Source organism: Ochotona princeps, chromosome 25 (assembly GCF_030435755.1).
Source record: "Ochotona princeps isolate mOchPri1 chromosome 25, mOchPri1.hap1, whole genome shotgun sequence".
Classification (NCBI taxonomy): Eukaryota; Metazoa; Chordata; class Mammalia; order Lagomorpha; family Ochotonidae; genus Ochotona; species Ochotona princeps.
In genome coordinates, this window is record NC_080856.1 from 10,044,680 (window position 1) to 10,059,084 (window position 14,405).

At 37.0% G+C, this 14,405-nt stretch overlaps 1 protein-coding gene across 1 annotated transcript in view; it reads right to left on the bottom strand.

Annotated features, from left to right (window-relative positions):
• Positions 1-14,405, bottom strand: part of CFTR (CF transmembrane conductance regulator) — a 148,954-nt gene that overhangs the window by 96,983 nt on the left and 37,566 nt on the right. The window contains exons 4-7 of the mRNA XM_058681327.1: positions 5,648-5,863; positions 4,116-4,205; positions 3,084-3,247; positions 1,968-2,093 (exon numbers count right to left, since the gene is read on the bottom strand). Coding sequence (XP_058537310.1) covers positions 1,968-2,093; positions 3,084-3,247; positions 4,116-4,205; positions 5,648-5,863 — 596 coding nt within the window. The remainder of the gene's footprint in view (positions 1-1,967; positions 2,094-3,083; positions 3,248-4,115; positions 4,206-5,647; positions 5,864-14,405) is intronic.

Sequence of the window (14,405 nt, forward strand, 5' to 3'; positions counted from 1 at the left end):
AAAACACTGTTGACAAAAATGTCAACCAGTTGGTCAAAATATGTGAAAAACAACTGAGAAAAGCAGAAAGAAGATGTACTATAAGAACAATGGGGACCAGCCCTAATGGCACAGTTGGTTAAGACTTAAGCTGCCAACTTCATCCCATATGACTTCCTTCATCCCATATGAGTTCTGGCTCTTCCACTTCTATCCAGCTCCCTACTACTTCACCTGGGAGGACTGCAGAAGATGGTCTAACTGCTTAGGCCCCAGCCATTCTAGAGAGAGGCCAGTGTAGAATTCCAGTTTCTTCTGTTGCAGCCAAGGATACGAACCAGCAGATCTCTGTAACTCTGCCTTTCACATAAATAAAGCAATCTTTTTCAAAAAGAGAGAAAAAAGAATAACAGAGCCAAGCACATGAGTAAGAACCACTCAGAAACAGTACTCACCATAAATGAATCATAAGAATATTTTATCAGTTTCTTACAAAAAAAATGAAAGTGACTTTATTTGCAAAGAGCAGTAAAAGAGTAGATTTTCAGGGAGTTTTGCACAGCCTTAGGCCCTTTTCAACAGTGACACAGGCTAAGGTCATTACTCCTTGGATGTACATCCGGTCAGTGTCTTCCAGAACTTTCTATTTGCTTTGTTGAGAAGCAATTCTTGCTTCCCCATAGTTGCATCGGTCCTTTCAGCCCTTTTAGGTAACAATTTCAAGCTAGATTGTACTGGTTACAACCAAACTGGTCAAACTGAAATTCAGAATTGGACAGATGGATTTCATCTTTTAAGGAAGAGGAAAGAAAAAAAAAGTTAAAAGTCACCAAGGAGACTGAGCTTCAGCTGACCATGGGGCCTGGAAACAAAAACAAAAAAACAAAAAAAACAGATTCTCTGACAACCTCCTCATCACTGTCGCCAAGAGTGACAGCAGGGGCACGTGTGACAGCAGGGGCACCTGTGACAGAGCACCCCCTTGTTCCTGAGAAAACCTTCCGTCCACTAAACAAGGCCCTGAGATCTTGCAGGATGTTTCTGGAGAGAAAAATGCTATTCCTCTCCTGGATTTGTCTTGAAAGGCATACCAGAAACAGGTGACCAGAAATGTTGGGGAAATAAATAAGTTTTTACTCCTTTTATTTACATGGCAAAGGGCTTAAGAGCAGCGTTTTCTTTGTTGTTTCCATCACACACCTGCAGCTCAGCTCCCACCGCCTAGGCAGGCAGCAGCTTGAGCTCCCTGTTACCCACATTCACTACCTCCCAGCGCATGCGCTCCTTGCCAGTGCACTGCTGTCCCTGTGGAACTCTGGTTCTATACATTTTTAAATCCTTCGTCCCCTTAATCCTTGCCCCAACAAACCCCCTAGTAGCTTTTCTTCAATCCAGTTGATAGGAAACAGATCTTGATTAAAGAAAGCAGGTTTCACAGCTGTGGAAATGCTCTAGCTTACATTTCACCAAAATCACAGCAGCAACATATCTTAGTCTACTACTGCGGTCCTTTTTTTAATTTTTTTCTAGATATAATCTTTACTAATCAGGGAAAGGTAATCTGAGGTGAAAAGAGACTCGAAATGGGTGTCAAACAGTGATTTCATCTCAGAAGGTGGCTTTTATTACCAAAATTGCCTTCTCAGGTAAATGGTTCTTAGAAACACAATTTGATCATTTGCTCCTAAATTAAGGAAGTATAAGCAGGTTTTGACCAAGTAGAGATAAGTATATTAAGCAGCTAAGATCACATATAAAAGATTCTTTCCAGGTAGCACAAAATATCACAGTGGATCAACTATGTAGATCTATATTTAGCCCATGAAAATGATTTTTATATCAGCAAATCATTTATATCATTTAAATATTTAAATGCACAATGTTTGTCCAAACTTCCAATAAATGCTGGCAATCCACCAAGGCAGAAAAATTTCAAACATAACCCAGATAAAATTGTTAACGATCTCTTAATTATCACAAGCACTTACTGTCTTAGGTTTTCAATCATGTTTTCCATTGCTTCCTCCCAGCAGTATGCTTTAACAGATTGGATATTTTCAATCATTTCTGAAGTGATCACCAGTCTTTCATTGATTTTTCCAGCTCGCTGATCTCTGTGAATTAGTCAGTCAAATACTAGAATCAAGTCTTATTATCCACTCTAAACAACTCAAGGTTTTAAGAAAAATCACATTTCTTTTGTTTGACAAATGAGCCACTTCTTTTATCACCAAACAGACAGTAACAGAAATATATGTAGCTGTCATTTACTAAATGCCTTCTTTGTGCAAGACACTATGTCACACACATTCCACCTACAACCCCTACTCTTTATCACAGTGCTTATTTCCAATTCAAGGATGAAAAATTTAAAAACAAAAAGAGAGACTCAGTGAGAAGTAGCTTAATTAATTTAATTTAATTTAAAAATGTGCAACCAGGATTCAAGCAAAGGCCTGACTCCACATTGGCACCTATTTTTTTTCACACTCCAGCTGGCAAACTCAAAATGGCATGATTTTACCATAAGCAATATGGTATCAATGATGCTTTCTGTAACACAAAGCAGACTATGGCGAGACAATAGGCCACCCAGAATGTATGCATCGTTTAAAAGTGCTTTAATATCAATAGAACAGACTTCATTTATGCCACAGGTACAGTTCCAAGAAGACATCCTCACTTCTCTCCATCCTATCCCCCCTGTCTCCCTCCCCTCTCTACATCAGTTTTTGCAAAGACATCATTTTAATCCATTCTATAATCTTAGTCTTAATTCACCACTAAATATAATACTCAACAAGCACAAAGTAGGAAAACCACAGTTACACAGCAGTATAGAATGCACTTGGCTCTATCCATTTTTACCAAAAGCTATACTTAAAAGGCACCAAAATAAGGTTTTTATCAAAAATTTTCTATACACGGACAAAACAAACAAAACCCCACCAGTCTCACTGACCTAGGAAGTAAGAGCTTGCACCATTAAGACAGCAGATGCTCAGGATCACAGTTTAGCACACAGAGCAGTCTTGGTGCCACAAGAAGGGGCTCTTGGAAAACCTGGTTTAAAATCCCTTCAAGCTTTGGAAACAGATTTTTACCTGTACTTCATCATCATTTTCCCCAAGCCGGCTTGAACAACGGCGAGGATGATGAGGAACGCAAGGCCGCAGAAGGCAGAGGCCTGCAGCAGCTCCCAGAGCAAGCCCATCAGCAGCGTCACTTGCAGAGGTGCAATCCACACAAAATGTGCCAAGGCGAGCCCCTGGAAAAGAAAAGCACAGTGAGAAGAAGGGGCATTTTAATTCACCTTCCTGCAAATCAAACAATTCCCTATAAAAGTACATGTGCCCTGGGGGCTTCTGCAAAAAACACTTCATGATTTTGAGCACACTGAAATCTAGGTATGCACTACATGGAATTCAGAGAAAGGTGTTAAACACTCTACACATAGACTAGGTTTTCCCAAGAACAAAGTTCAAATTACTGAATTTTAAAGTTTGTTTTATTTAGTAGACCTGACAGTAAATAGCTCAAGTATCATGTTCAAGACTTATTTTAAATAGCGTGTTTCTTTGTATATAAAGCCAGAGCCATCATTTAGCACACAAAAGAACAAAGGACTTAACCCACAGCCTCATCCAAATACAGATTTTAATATTTAATGGAGATGCACACATTAATCCATGCCCAATTCTGCAGCTACTGATGTAGTAGTTTTCATGAGTCCAATACTATATTAACTACTGGAAAAGCAAAGAAAACTAAAACACGTTATATGTCCCCAAGGATCTTGAACTTATTCATCACATAAGATAGCAGAATACAGAAACACTCAGAGTATCATATTCATCCAAGGTAAATAACCAAGTTAAAAAGTATTGAGGGGAAACAACGTCTGATAAAGGCTGAGTTTTGAACATCTTACCAACAGCAAGCTAAGGTGCTTTTGCCTTGAAGGCTACATCATGCTCTACTTGCTACCCAAGTTCGTCTTCTCTGTTTCCAACAATAAGGAAGCGCAAGAGGGGTCCACTTACCCATTTATTACTATTATCTGACTCAGGATAACTCCACCTTTGGGGTAAATGATTTATAATAATAGTGTGCAAAACAAATCAATGGGTACAAACCTCATCAAATTTATTCAAGTTGTTGGAAAGGAGACTAATAAGTTGCCCAATACTTATTTTATCTAGAACACGGCTTGAGAGCTTTAAAGTCTAAAAGAAAAATGGAGTGTTAGGTGATGTCAACAAGCAAAGAACAAATACATTCATAAGGGAAATACAATAATACAGTTGGGGGATTTGGTGACCATGTGTGCATTTTTAGGATGAGGCAGTGAAAACCATTTTCAGTTCATCCAGCTTAGATGTTAACAGCTAGCATTATGCTCACATGCCTCTGATCACTCTATTTTTCAGCATATGAAGGAAACTATTGTTTCTTCTTCTTCGTTGGAATGATGTTATCACTAAATATCCATGTATATGATGTGGGGAGTTTTCTTCTGCTGTGTTTTTAAGGATGAAACCAAAGCAGTGAAATTTGAGAATAAAAGCTTCGCCTCAAATGTTTCATGCAATCCTACAGAATTCATTTGATTCAAAATACTGTTAGTCAACACGAATATATTATGAATAACTTAAACATAAACAATTTAAGAAAAATTATATTAATAATACAAAAGCTTTAAATTTTACAAAGATAGAGCAACAGCACATAAAATAGTTAAGTAGGTACAGCAACTTTTATCTAGTTATTTAAATTAATTACAATTACTAATTATGATGTTAAAAGATCTACAGTATTGTTTTCTCTGTAAAACTTAATAAGAATTGATCTTCCATTAGATAGCTTTGATTAGAAAGTACTCATCTAATATTTGTTTCAATTAAATCCATTACATGTTTATTGAGTATGCTGTAGGCAAATTAAACAGCTATACTTGATATGAGATTAATAAGATTCCTTAAAACTTAATTTATGCCTCAAGGCAAATAACTGAATAGCAGTGATAAATTACTTAAAGAAAATAAACAAATACTTTAAAATTTGTGAATAAGTATTTTTTTGCTGCAAAACAATTTTGAAATCCATGCACAGCTTTTCATTAAATACATGTTACATGAACCATTTGAAGACCACTCCCCATAATGAAGGATTTAAAAAATACTTGCACCAAAATAAATTGATCTTTCAAAATCAACTCATCAACTCCTCAAAGCCCTGAGTTGAAAATGGAAGATTAAACAAACAATTGGGGACACCCTCATTTTCTTGTTTTGGAGTAAACTGATATTAACCAACAGTTGATATTTTGTCCATGACTCTTTTGCAAACTGTGGGAGTTATTTTAATAGAGAACAATGGATTTCAAAAAAGTTAGCAATCTAATTAAAGAAAAAAAAGAAACCTGTAACATAAGCAACTTACCGAAGATGTTCAATAGTGACCAGCCAAAATAAACTGAATTAGTAAGAAAATTTTAAATGTTAATTAATTTAAAACACTAACCACAATAATTAAAATATGTATCAGTTTTTGGACCTTTGTCAGAATTTATCCATTATTCAGCCCATCTCATGGACCTAAGTTATGCGTTTAAAAGATATTTGAAGGAGAGTACACAGACTTTGGGGTCCAGCTCAGGAGGCATTACCTTCTTATAAATCAGACTGAACATGGCAATTCTCATCTGCATTCCAATATGATGAAGGCCAAAAATGGCTGGGTGTAGGAGAAGAGTTCTTACAATGAACAGCAGGCACAGGCCTACGCCCAGGTAAATGGCAATGGAGCGCTCAACCTGGTTATCCGGATCATAGGAAGCTATGATTCGTCCCAGAAGCAGAGGCTGGACAGCTTTGGTGACCTCCTGCAGAAATCAGAGAGCAGAGAAATTAAATGCCACTTCTCATAAAATACTCACAGTTTTATCTCTAGAGTGGTAATTGAAATGTGTTTACATGGAGGGTCACAGAGTGTATTCAAATCCTGACACTATTAACCTCTGAGTTCTGTGAAATGAGACTTGATCTGGAGTTGCAGCAAAAATCAATGAGAACAAGTTTATTTCTCAGGCATGTTTAACCAAGAAGTAACGGTGACCATCAATCAAAGGTGGTGTTTCTGAAACACAGTGCTAATCGGAACATCTGCGGAGTACATAATAGCTTCTAAAATATTACCTACTCAATGTTATAATGAATGATGTATGCAGAATAGGTAGTATTATTTTCACTTTGTAGATGAAGAAACTAAGCTCAAAGACCAAGTGACTTGACGTCAACTCAAAACAGAATTTGAGAAATGTTCTGAGCTGTACGACATTAGTTTTGCAATGAACCTCGCTTCTGAAGGCAACCAACTACCCAGAGAGGCACTGTCGGCAAGAGTGGGGAGCATGCTGGTCCAACAGCATGTAAGTATGCTGCCTCACTCCAAGTGGTGGGCTTCAGGAAAGGCATGACTCAGCCTCGGGCTCTTTGCCCATCACTCCTTGACTCCCCAAAGACCTGAGGCTAAAAAGGGCCTGTCTCGTCAGGTCTTCAATCCACTGCTAAACCAACTGCCCATCAAATTCATCATCACACCAGCATAAATCTATAGGAATAAATTTTGACTCAGGGATTTGAACGTGTCTTTAGTTTGTTTCAGCCCCTGAAAAACACTGTATTTTTAAAAAGCAAATAAGCAATGCATTACGATTTAGTGTATTATTTTATGCATGGTTTGTACTTCTATTACATAGGTATGCATATATAGGAGATATACATGTATATAATATACACACACATAAATGTATACAGAAAATTGTTTGAGATTTTAAAGTATATGCATATGACATCACACTATTCTTTTTCTACTTTGTAAAAAAATTTAACAGTGTGTTTTAACATCTATCCCCAATTGTAATTATGTAACTGCTTTCTTTATTCTAAGTGCTGTTTAATGTGCCTTCCTGTGAACCAATTAAGTCCACCAATTAAGTCCATCACCCTACCATACAGCAACTGGGTTGCTTCCATTCTGAAGCTATATTATGAGCAGTGTAACATCTGGCCAGGCCATTTCTATGAAGTTCCACATATGCATGCAAAACTTTCTCTGGGACAGATAATTTCATTTCAACTACCTATCTTAGGAAAATGTTCATTTGAAATAAAATCTTGAATTTAAATGTATGTGTATAGGAGCCCAGCCTGGTGGCTCCTCCTCCTGCCAGTGCTGGTATCTTATACAAGCATTAGTTCATGTCCCAGTTGCTCCGCTTCTGATTCTGCTCCCTGTTTATGGTAAGTGAAGGCAGCAAAAGAGAGCCTGAGTCTTAGGGACCCTGCACCCACATGGGAGACCCAAAAGAAACTCCTGGCTCTGGCTGCAGCCATTTAGGGAGTGAACCAGTAGATGAAAAATACTTCTCTCTCCCTCACTGTCCCCCACACGTCTCTGTAAATCTGCCTTTCAAATAAAAACAAATAAACATTTGTAAAAAGTAAATGTTTAAATATCTCTGCCTTCATTTTCATAATATGCTTACAGAGGCAATATTTTATCCTGAAAATTGTTTTCAGATTACTACTCTATTATAGAACCTATTTTCTGTTGCTTTGCATAAACAAAGGTCAACATCACATTTACTTTGATTCCTTTTTCTGTTAGTAGTGGGGTTGTCATTGGTTAAAATGCTCCTTGGAGTCACAGAGCACTGGGTGTACTATCTATGTCAGAAGTTCCCAATGCAGTCATGAAGCAGACAGCAAGGAACACTGATGCCTGTAGACAGAATTCCAGATAAAGCACCGTTTTCTTTATTGAAAGACAATGACTGAAAGCAACTGCTTAGTTCCTAATTAGCATGAGCACTTTCCTTCCCTTACACACACACACTCACAAAACATGAGGGTACTTTAAAAGGTTCACGGAAATTGAAGCAATAGATAAGCTTATTGCAGTGCAAATATATTTTTAAATACACCCACCCATAGTTTTTTCATAATATGTGCTTTTCATAAACTGTTTGAACCCCCCTCCTGAACATGGATTTCAAAAAATTTGATTCCAAAATTTTTCCACAAACTTTTTGAAGTGTCTTCCTTATATGTATGTGTGTTTACATAATGAGTCAGAGAACTGCTGACAGAAATTATATCAAAAAATGTAGAACCACTGATAACATCATATTGCAGTAAAAGGTATATAAATATTTCCAAGGAAAAATTTCTATTAATGAAATGCTTAAAATAACATACTGAGAAAAAAGGAAAACAGAAAGAATTAGATTGGCCAGTGAGCTACAGCTGTACATTTTAGTTATATGTTCAGTTTTGCATAACTTTTTTTTTCTTGCTGCTGATTAATTTGAATTAAAGCCTACCATTGGATCTCCATTACACTGTTCATAGCCTCTCCTCTATCACATTGGATTTATCTGCTGACTTATTGTTTGGTTGCAATTCGTAACAAAGCGATGAAGATACACATTATTTCTGAAAGGTATGCTCAATTAGCAAACTGTCTTCACTGAGGGAACTGTCAACTTGCCTTACTAGAAGAGGACATGCTCATTGTTTGAATGACGGTGGCTATTTCACAAAGACATCGGTAGTCATCATTGTGGGAAAGCATGAGTTCACAGACCAAAATGTAGTTGATTTTCAGCAGAGAAAATTCCAACAGTAGAACCATGTTTAAATAGCAAACTGACAGAAACTTCATCACCAAATAGAGCTGTTACCATTCAAGACCAAAATTCAGTTCTCCACATTCCCAACCCTTCTACAGTTTTCTTAATCTGTTTGAACAACATGTTCTCTAATATTTACAATGGAACCATTTGCGGATACCACCTGATTTTTTTTTTATTTGGAAAACACAGCAATGGTAACTGATACTCTGCTCAATCTATGAAGAGGACAGGTGATTACGCCGACGACCCAGGAATGGATGACCGAGACATGGTTCTGCATCCTCTGCGTGACAGCTCCGTGAACCTTGCTGCTCTGCAGCAGAGACGCCAGGCAATTTGCTGATTTTCCACCACATGAATGTGTATGAGCAAATTGTTTGCAAGTAATGAGAAACAATGTACAATTATTTTTAAATTTCGTGAAATGTTTATGGCTTTTGAATGAGACACACATAGAGGTGTAATTCGCTTAATGACTCACCTTGATATAAAAACACATAGATTTAAGTTAGCGTGACAGCAAAAGGAATGCTGAACCCAGAGCCATAAAACCTAGAGCATTGTTAACTACACTTTGCGTGTCATCTTAGTCACTTGCCATCGCTTGACAATTTTCCTCACTTAAAAACCAAGACGCGGGAAAAACCGATTCTGAGGCTCCCTCCAGGACTAGCATCTCTGATTTTATGATCTGGGTCTTAAGAGTCGCATGGATGAGATTAAGTGTTCCTAGGGTAATTGTCCTGCCCTATATCCCGATATGACTACCCGAAGTATGCAAATCCGAATTGAGTCCAAAGAGCATCCAGGTACAACGAACCAGGTTGGCCAGTAGCTCCAGTTGCTGTATTCTTTGTGCATACAGTGTCGGTGGGCGTGGGGGGATGGAATTAGAAGGCTGCAAATACCTCCAAGTCATGTGTGGTCACGCACAGGACTTTAAAGATTGTAAATGAACACAAATCGTTTAACATTGTCTTTCCTGCCTGCATATCTGAAACAGGGTCAGCTATTTCTAGAAATGAAAAATCTGTTTTTGCTGGATGATCAGTCCATGAAAGAAAGTTTAAGTAAAACCAGCAAATAAAACTCAGATTGGCAACTATGTTAAAAAGAATAAATCTGGACAGAGCTTAACCTTCAAAAAAATAGTTTTGAAAAAAAAACAATAGTTTCAAGTGTAAAGTATATTCATTTTTAATATAAGCAGAATGGCTGAAAAACTTATAAGGGGACAGTTTCTATTGTGTGTGACCGCTTCTTTCAAACATATTTTATGTGTTTATCCTAGTAAATCTAGGACCATTCAGTACTGAGAAATCCATTAACGGAATACCAATAGATTGCAGAAAAATCTATGTGTATTTCAATAAGAAATCTAATAAATCTTTAATCTTTGTTTCTGAAAAATGCTCTTGGACATAAAGATATTTTGTCACCCTGAGAAAGAATTTCTCCTTAAAAATTTCAATCATCTGGATCATTAACCAAACTCCAGAAACATCACCTTTAGTATCAAGAGAACAACAGTAAGAATACCAGCTATTATGGAAATTCGATATTTTTTCTGGCTCTTATAACTAAAGTAATCCAACAAGAAAATAAAAAATTTAAAGAAACAACCAGAAGTTTCCTTATCAGCAATGTGACTATTTATATAACACATTTAATTGAATCAGACACTTACTAGACAGAGTTCAAACACAAATATACTAAGAAGACAGATTATATAAACAAAATATGATAATTAAACAATTATTTCACTCATAACAATGATGATAATATACTTAAAGGTGCATTATAATACCAAAAAGACAGATAAATACATGGAATTGCTGAAGAGCACACATGTTTTTCTTAAAACATATTTCATATAACATTATTGTGAGACTTCTTAGAAGTTTCAAATACACAGGCTTAAAACTCTTCAAAAACAAAAACTTAATGCTACCAGGATCACATTCTCACCCATGGTATTTTACAAAATTAATGTCGTTTTCATCAAAATACTACGTAGATATTTTGGAAGTGAACATTTAACATCATAAGAGAAGGGATCATCTATCTTAGTTTCAGCAATAATGCCAACTTCACACACAATTCCTAGCACACAGTAACATTTATTGAATCAGTGGATGATCCTAAATTTTACTTGGAAAAAAAATGAGAGGCTAACAAACAAAAACGTTTAAAGCATAAGAATCACGTGTAAGAGGGAGGAGAGCTTTCTCTGGTCCGAGCCTGGCTCCACCTCTGGACCCCCACCCTCCCTTGCGATGACCATCAGGATCGCTCCGAAAACCCCTCATAGCAAACAAACAATCATACAAACTAAAAAAACCTAAAATAAATAGACAAACAACAAAAAGTAGAGCTTGGAATCTGACAGGAAAGAGCTGGCATGGATTTGCTCATGCCTCGCTGGGTGGGACACGAAGATTAGTCACTCTTCACCGTGGTGTTGGGGACTTTCCTGCACACACCCTCCCCCCCCAAAAAAAATGTTCTGCACCTTAATTGTTGACAAGTGTCTTGTTAGAGTTACAAGCCAGTCTAGATTATCCTAAAATCTGCCAAGATCAGTAAAATTATACTTCAACACAACAAATGGCTAAATACTAAAATGAAATAGACACGAGACAGCTGAATGGTACCTTATAGCCATCTTAAGGTATATAGCAGCCGGTCCTGTATACAAACTAAAATTGAAATGTCAATGAGCAAAACATAAGCTGTGGTTAAGAACTTGTTTTTTGTTTTTTTATTAACATACTGGTTACCCAAAACCATGTCAATTCCATAATGTTACAAATTGCTGTTAATGTTATATTGGGACTCTTAATTGACTGTGATGATATTCTACCAGCTCTAACTTTGGACCAGAAATGGTCTCCCCAAGAAACTGTTCAACCCATCTGGACAATAAGTAGCTGGACTCTATGTTTGGTATATGTTTGCAAGGAAAGAATCTTGATTGAATTTGAACTGTAATACTGCACCAAGGTGGAGGACTCCACCAGGGGGGGGGGGCGTGGGGAGGGGTGGGGATTCCCAGAGCCTATGAAACTGTCACATAATGCATAATAATTAATAAAAAAAGTAAAAAAAAAAGAATCACGTGTAAGTAAGGACAATGTCTAAGTCATCAAGCCATAATATTGTGTGGCATGACAAAGAACTAGACAGATTTATCCGTAAAGTTCAAAACCAGGTCCAATTAAATAGATAATACAAACTTTTTAATTCAATAAAAAACCTGATCATGTAATAAATTAGAAAACAGTATATTCACCTTATGAAAATTAGCTATCTCATACACACATTAAAATACATTGCAAAAGGATTAGATTTTTAAATGTGAAAAGTAAAAAAAAAAAAAAGGTATTTTCTTAACTAATGATTAGGTAGAACATGCCTTTATAAAACCATAATGCCAAAGCAAAAATCAAAGAAAAAAATACCAGATTTTGCAGTAATGGAAGAGTCGACATGCCTAGAGGAGGCTTCTGACTCTGCTTTTGACAGGCTAACTGTGACTGTTCAGTTTTGGCTTTTCTTGATTCACCGGATTCTGATGGTAAGATTTGACTTTCTCCATTTCCGCCTTGAAAATAAAGGTCTATTCATGCCCAACCAACTGAAGGATTGTTTAAGGGGTTCATTTTTGAATATTTACCTCATGTTGCTAACCATTTCTTAGCTTTTGCAATAATACATATGCATTATGCCAAAAGGAACCTCAAAAATATGTTTTTGAACCAGGTTTTGCATTTAAAAACAAATTTAGGCTATTTTGCTTTCAGTATTTTCTTTTTGGTATTCATTTTCTCATTTCATTATTGGCAAATAATAACACTTTCACTAGAAAGATCAGCTTTTCTCTCCATGCTTCATAAGAAAAAGTGACAGAATTTGCTGTGAGAACAGCAATAATAAGTTTGATCCAGAAAATACAATGGAAGATGTATTTTATAAAATAGTATTTTTGAGTTCTGTAGTAATATTTAGAATTCTATCATTTTTCAACATTAGGATAATATTCTCCTGTTTCCTATAACAACAAATTGTTCTTGTAGACTTGCTTATAGCATGTAAAAAAAAACATGGACTTTGGAGAGGAGCCTTCTCTGGTCCTTACTTAGTTCGAGCTTTCCCTCCCCTTCCTCTCTTGCAATGACCATCTGAGCCCTCAAATTGGCTCAGACAGAGAGAGACTAATATAGAATGTTTTGAACAGATAGGGAAAAATCAGCTGGGTTATAATTGCTCAGTCTGTACCTTACTGGTCAGGCTCCCAATTTGGCTTTTCCTAGACCTCACTATTAGACAGGATGTAGAGTTCAGTTCCTCACTTGCTAAGTTATTGGGGATTTCTCTGCTCACCTGCCTAAGACTTTTCTACTCTTCAGTTGTTCATATATGGCTTGTTAGAGTTATAAAACTGTTTTGATTACCCTATAAATACATAAATAGTAATGGCTAGCTAATACTTATGGAGAGCTAGCATCATACAGCATTATCCTATATGCTTAATTCATTTAATCCTCACAACAACTCCATGACACACGTTTTCACTGGCTCTATTTCACAGTAAAGAAACTGAGACAAAGAAAATTTAAATAATTTGCCACAAATTATCCAGCTCATAAATGGCAGAACTGGGAGTTGAACTGAATAATTTGACTCCAAAGCCACTTCTTATATTCATAACCTTAATTCAAAATGAAAATGTTATAATTTCATTCTCTCAGTTGCTTAACAAGCCAACCAAGAGAACCACTTCAAGTATCAACACAACACATCAAGCGATAAGTTAAACCAATGTCCTTTAAGATAAACGTCATTGCTCTAGGTTCCCAAGTCCTAGACACAAAATTTTGAAAAAGGAAAGGATTGTAGACACAGTACATGATGGTATGGCCCGTCTTCTTGCATGGGTAAAGGCACTGAGGTTCAAGCAAGTTCTTTGATTTTCCCAAATCGCACAATGTAGTTGGGACATTGAGTCATACACGTTTCCCAGCAGAGTTCAGAGGAAACAGAAAAACGCTGCAGCTTTGGAGATAGCACCCATTTAAGTGCATCATGTGCATTTCAGTTGCTGCCACCACTTCGTATTCATAACTGTAAAATACTAGATAGCTACAATAATGAAAGGTACATCGTGTTCCTACAAAAGAACACATATTTCATCCCTTCATATCTAAGTTGTAAAATCTTAAGTACAGGTAATTCCTAAATTACGAATAGATTTTGTTGCAAATTGTCACATAGGGGAACAGGACATGCATTTTGTCTTGGATGCATATTTTACTGAGAATGAATGCTTTTGAGGTCTCATCCTGTTCCAACAAGGCATTTAAAAGCCTAACCAGGGTCCTGGCACCATGGCCTAGTGGCTAACGTCCTCTCCTTGAATGCCCCGGGATCCCATATGGGCGCCAGTTCTAAGCCCAGCAGCTCCGCTTCCCATCCAGCTCCCTGCTTGTGGTCTGGGAAAGCAGTCGAGGACAGCCCAAACATTTGGACCCTGCATCTGCATGGGAGACCTGGAAGAGGTTCCTGGTTCCTGGCTTTGGATCAGCACAGCACCGGCCGTTGTGCTCACTTGGGGAGTGAATCATTGGACAGAAGATCTTCCTCCCTGTCTCTCCTCCTCTCTGTACATCTGACTTTCCAATAAAAATAAATAAATCTTTTTAAAAAAAAGCCTAACCAACCCATTTAG